General features: G+C 32.3%; 1 protein-coding gene across 1 annotated transcript; it reads right to left on the bottom strand.

The window, feature by feature from the left end:
• Positions 1-1,120: 1,120 nt before the first annotated feature.
• Positions 1,121-4,195, bottom strand: LOC120088078 (uncharacterized protein At3g27210-like). The gene is made up of 3 exons (XM_039045126.2): positions 3,711-4,195; positions 2,020-2,100; positions 1,121-1,938 (listed from the first exon to the last, which is right to left on the bottom strand). Exons 1-3 carry the CDS (start codon positions 3,880-3,882, stop codon positions 1,532-1,534), a joined length of 660 nt encoding a protein of 219 aa, XP_038901054.1. The 5' UTR covers positions 3,883-4,195; the 3' UTR covers positions 1,121-1,531.
• Between the last annotated feature and the right edge of the window lie 772 nt (positions 4,196-4,967).

Raw genomic sequence — 4,967 nt, 5'->3', positions numbered from 1 at the left:
GTTTCGGTTGATCGAGATTCATGATTTTTCATCAATAACTCATTATTTTGTTTGACCACGAGAAGACATGAAATTAATTTAGAATACTGTTTAAAACTTTTCTCTTGATATTCTTGTTGCAAGAGCATATTCGAGATATGAAATGTAGAAAATGTCTTCTCTAACATATCAACATCTATAATTTTCTCTCCGCATAATAACAATTTCAAACTAATTTTAAATAATGTGAAGTTGTAATCACAAACTTATTTAAAATCCTATAGCCTCAAGTGCATCCACTCATAACGAGTTTTAGGAAGATAACTAGTTTTATGATCATAACTCTCTTTCAAATTTTTCCACATGATATGGAGATCTTTTATTATAGAATACTCTATTTTCAATCCCTAATGGAGATGATGACGAAGAAAAATCATAGTTTTTGTTTTGTGATGTATTTATTTCTTTAATAGTCTCTCCAAGATTCATAGCATCCAGGTGGATTTCGACATCAAGCACCCATGACAAATAATTATTGTCGTTAATATCAAGGGCGGAAAATTCTAATTTTATGAGATTTGTCATGCAACACTATCATAAAATATTGTATTTATGTTAGAAATTTAATAGATAATTAAATATGCAAAATAACATTAAATGAATTAATTATAACGAAGAGGGAAAAACCGACATCCTTTTAAGGCTTACCTTTAGCGAAAAAAACGACAGGAGCTCGTGCTGATAACGTGTTATGAATTTGAGGAGCACAACGGGAACACAAATGCCAATAAAATATAATATTAAAATAAATAAATATAACATAAATATGTGGAATAAATCTATTAAAATACATTAAACATAATATATATAAATACATAAAATAAAATAAAATAAATAACAGTAGTAAATAAAATAATAAATTATGGATTTCTCCACTTTCTCTAAACTTTTTGGAATTTGCCCAATGTGTGTATTTCAAAACTCACCAAATGCTACTAATTATAGACAATTTAGCAAGTAGAAGATGAATTACATAGACACTAATAATGAGTATTTACAAGACACATTGACAACACTTTGAAAAAATTGGAACATGACAATGGTCAATAGACACTAAGTATGAGCATCTAATGAACATCTATTTTCTATAATATTTATAATAATAATTAATTTATTTTTCTTTTATTAACTAACACATAGGCTGTTTATTATAATTCTCATAGTAAGAAACAAACTTAAGGTGCCAAAAAAAAGAGTCATATTACTTTACTTCCCTTTCCTTTTCCTCTCTCCTCTATGTTTTCTTACATATTCTGATATGATATGAGATACTGTACTAGGAGTCTGACATATATATGTATGTATATATATAACCATTGCCTTCAACAACAGCAATATTCTGATATGCTATGGATCACTGCTGCTGCATCTGTATCTGATATTTCAGAACTTTACACATTTGTGAACAATTGTGAGCTCCATGAGCTTTGGGGTGTCTTAATGGCAGAATCAGAGGGGATTTCGCAGCTTATGGCATGTTTCGAAGCTTGTATTATACGGCTATGGCAGGACTCGCCTTCTTCCTCCGGTCACCGAAGCTACGGCATGATCCCAAGCTCGGGAGGCAGCATTGTACAGATCCAAATGGCCTCTCCTTCTCACTCAAGACATCTCCATTTGGGGTCCTCTCGCTGCTGCATACGGAGTTTGTTCCTGACATGTAAGGCGTTTCGGGATTCGACTGCAAGGCAAGTTCATTTAGAGTTGGTTTGGCTTGTATGTCTGTGCCATTTCTAGAGCTCTCCCTGAAAAGATCAGCCAGCTTCTTCTTTCCTGTTGGTGATGGTTCAGGAATGGCGATTGGAGTTCGATCATCAACGACATGAACTTGATTGATCCGAGGAGTACCAAAGGAGAAGCTGGAGTGTACCGGAGTGTTTCCTCGTGAAGGAGTGAAATCTGCAGCCATTGCAATTGAATACTCTAGGAGAGGAGATGAATAAGGCAAACAGCATATAAAGAATTCCAATGTCTACTTACCACCATTGACACTGTAGAAATCATCTTCACAATCCGAATCCAACCAGCCTCGAGAATCGAAAAACGCTTCATCTTTGCTACCTATGAGAGAACAGCATAAAGCTCTATTGTCAACTTGCTTCTTTCATATAACAGCCATTTCAGAGTTTATACAAAAATAGATTGTGAGATAAAAAAAAAATGGACTAGTGTGAAAAACACTTGCAATAGAGGACATAAAAGAAAAAACTCACTATGACAAATATAAGCTAGAAAGAGTTTTGATAGTAGTAGCCTATGAAAGCCACAATCTCAAAGTCAACACAACAAAAACTTTTCAAGTTCGATCGTAAACGGCTTGGGTCACCACATCATAACAATAAAAGTTTGGAACTCCAAACATAGAAAGGATGAGTAAATAAACATGTGTTCTCAATGGAACTGAGTTACAAACATCCTTGTGAAAGAAATCCTAGAACAGAAACTGCTTCTACTATGCATTCTAGGAAGAAAAGTCTTACTTCCATCCATCATTTTCTCCTTCCTCTGATAAAGACTATACAAGGAAATTGATTGCATACCCCCAAAAACCAAATAGGTAGGACCAAACTAAACTAGTAATAAACTAGCATCTAGGAATAGTTATAAATTTGCCCGAAAATGCAGTCCTGTTGATAACGACTTAAGATGTGCGGGAGAAGCTCTTCAAGTTCCTGAGTTCAAGCTTAATAAATGAGAACCCTTGAAGTCTGTAGAGTACAGTAAGCATTCCTCACTTTCCAAGAACTCTAGCATGCTTCATGTGAGATGCAGAGAAACTCATGACAACATCCTTATCAGAACAGGGACATACATAATCTAATCTAACACCACTATGCAACAAATTATAAGAAACACAAATCAAAGGAAACAAACCCCTTTATTTTAAAGTTCAAAAAGTAATAATAGAATCAAGTAATAAACACAAAGGTGTTTTATAAATGACTAGATGTGATCAGTACAATATGATTGAAAATCAGTAAACTAAACTAACTAACAAATCTCGATTGCACTTATTTTTCTCTTAAAGCTTTTTATCTGTTAATAATTAAGCACAAAATCCACTGATAACAATACATAGCTTCATTGGAAACAGAGCCTCCACTGGAGAAAGCAAAAGAGTCGTTCTCCATCTCTATTACACAGAACAGTATCAATTCTTTCTCAAATTTTCATCATCAAACCATAAGAAAAGAAATCTGGGGTCTCTCTAATTTTAATGAATAATTATTAAAAAAAGAAAAGAAAGGGGGGAAAATAAAATCCTTCCTTTCATCAATATCTGTAGATTTACAATGGAAAAGAGATGGGTTTCTCAGTTTTTTTTAAATAATATAAACAAATGGGCCCTAGATTAACTTTATCATAGCAATTAAACAATATATGTCCAAAACCAAAAGGCAATGATTCAATAAGATATTCAATTAGAAAAAGAAAAAAGGGTTAGATCATGTGAAAGCTATCAAAGTCAAATCAGGGACACGCAAGAAGCAAACACTTTAGATCGCATATAATTTTGCTTCTGAGATGAGTGGGGTAAAGAGGCAGTGATTGTAAAGCATCAAAGTTCAAACAAATGAACAAGAAATCATTAAGAGAAACGGAACAAAAAGAAGAAAACACAGGCGATTATAGTATTAGAAAGTGAAGAAGAAGAAGAAAAGGAGCAGTACCCAAGTGAGAAGGGGAGGTTTGAGATTTGGGGAAGAGGCTGGCGTTGATGGGAGTGTTGTTATCTTTGATGGGTGAAGGGGGAATTGGCATATCGTTGGTTTTGGAGGCAAGTGAAAGTCTGAATTTCATGGCGGAATCGGAATTTCTATGGATTGAAGCACAGGAACCCATTGATGGGATGGTTTTTGGTTTGATCTCTTCTTAACTTGACGCTAGTGCGATCATCAGGGACTGTAAAATGAAGAATTGAAAATGGGGTTTTAGAAAGAAGTGGGGAAGAAGAAGAAGAGAAGAGGAGAAAGAGGAGGGATGTCTGTTGAGGGAAGTGGAAAAGTTGTAATGGAAAGAGAGAGAGTGAAAGGCCAATGAAAGAGAGAGAAGAGAGAATATGAAAGAGGAAAGGTTGCATTAACTTGTGGGGTAATGCCAAACAGTATTTGAAATGAATGTTGTGTGAATTCGGAGTTTTTCTTTTAATTAATTTAAACTTAAAACTTCAGTAAATCTATCCATTTATATTCTTCATTATATTTTATTCAGATAAATCGTGCGACATCTATAATTTTATCAATTAAATCATTTAAATTTTTACAAATAAATTAATTTATATTTTTAACTAAAATTTTATTTAAAAAATGTTCATGCATCAATTTTCTCACCGTCTATTTTATTACTTCATAGTTTAAATTAATACAACTTCCAAAATTTAACGTATAAATTTATATTTTTCCACTTTTCACAAAAAAATAAATAAATTTGACCATAAATTTTTTCCAATTTTAATAAAAGAAAACGACACGGTAGGTTTTTAAGCTACAAGTCTAAATCGTTAAATAATAAAAATCGACATTTAATTTCCTTAATAAATTTTTTTACAGTAGGGATTAAATTGTTAGAAAATTTGATAATACAAGAACTAAATTGTTACAAACTAAAGTATAATGACTAAATTATTAACAAATTCGAGGTACAAAGACTAAATTACTACAAATCAAAGTTCAAAGATTTGTTGACTCTATGAAACTTAAAAAACTAAAAGTGATTTTTGATCTTTTTCTAGTTCAACTTAGATAGAGATTCTAACATTTGATCTCAAAATATATGTCTCGAACTATAATTGGATTGGTAAATGAAAAATGAACCTAAAGATTTGTAATGAAAAGATTGAAATTTTAAATGGGTATCATTTATTTCATGTCATTTTTTTTATTAGGTTAAAAGTTACCAACTTAGTCCTCAAATTTCAAAAATTCTGT

Source organism: Benincasa hispida, chromosome 1 (genome assembly GCF_027475165.1).
Source record: "Benincasa hispida cultivar pf3 chromosome 1, pf3_genome.v1.1, whole genome shotgun sequence".
NCBI lineage: Eukaryota > Viridiplantae > Streptophyta > Magnoliopsida > Cucurbitales > Cucurbitaceae > Benincasa > Benincasa hispida.
The sequence above is the reverse complement of the archived record's forward strand: the minus strand, read 5'-3'. Positions and strand labels throughout refer to the sequence as shown.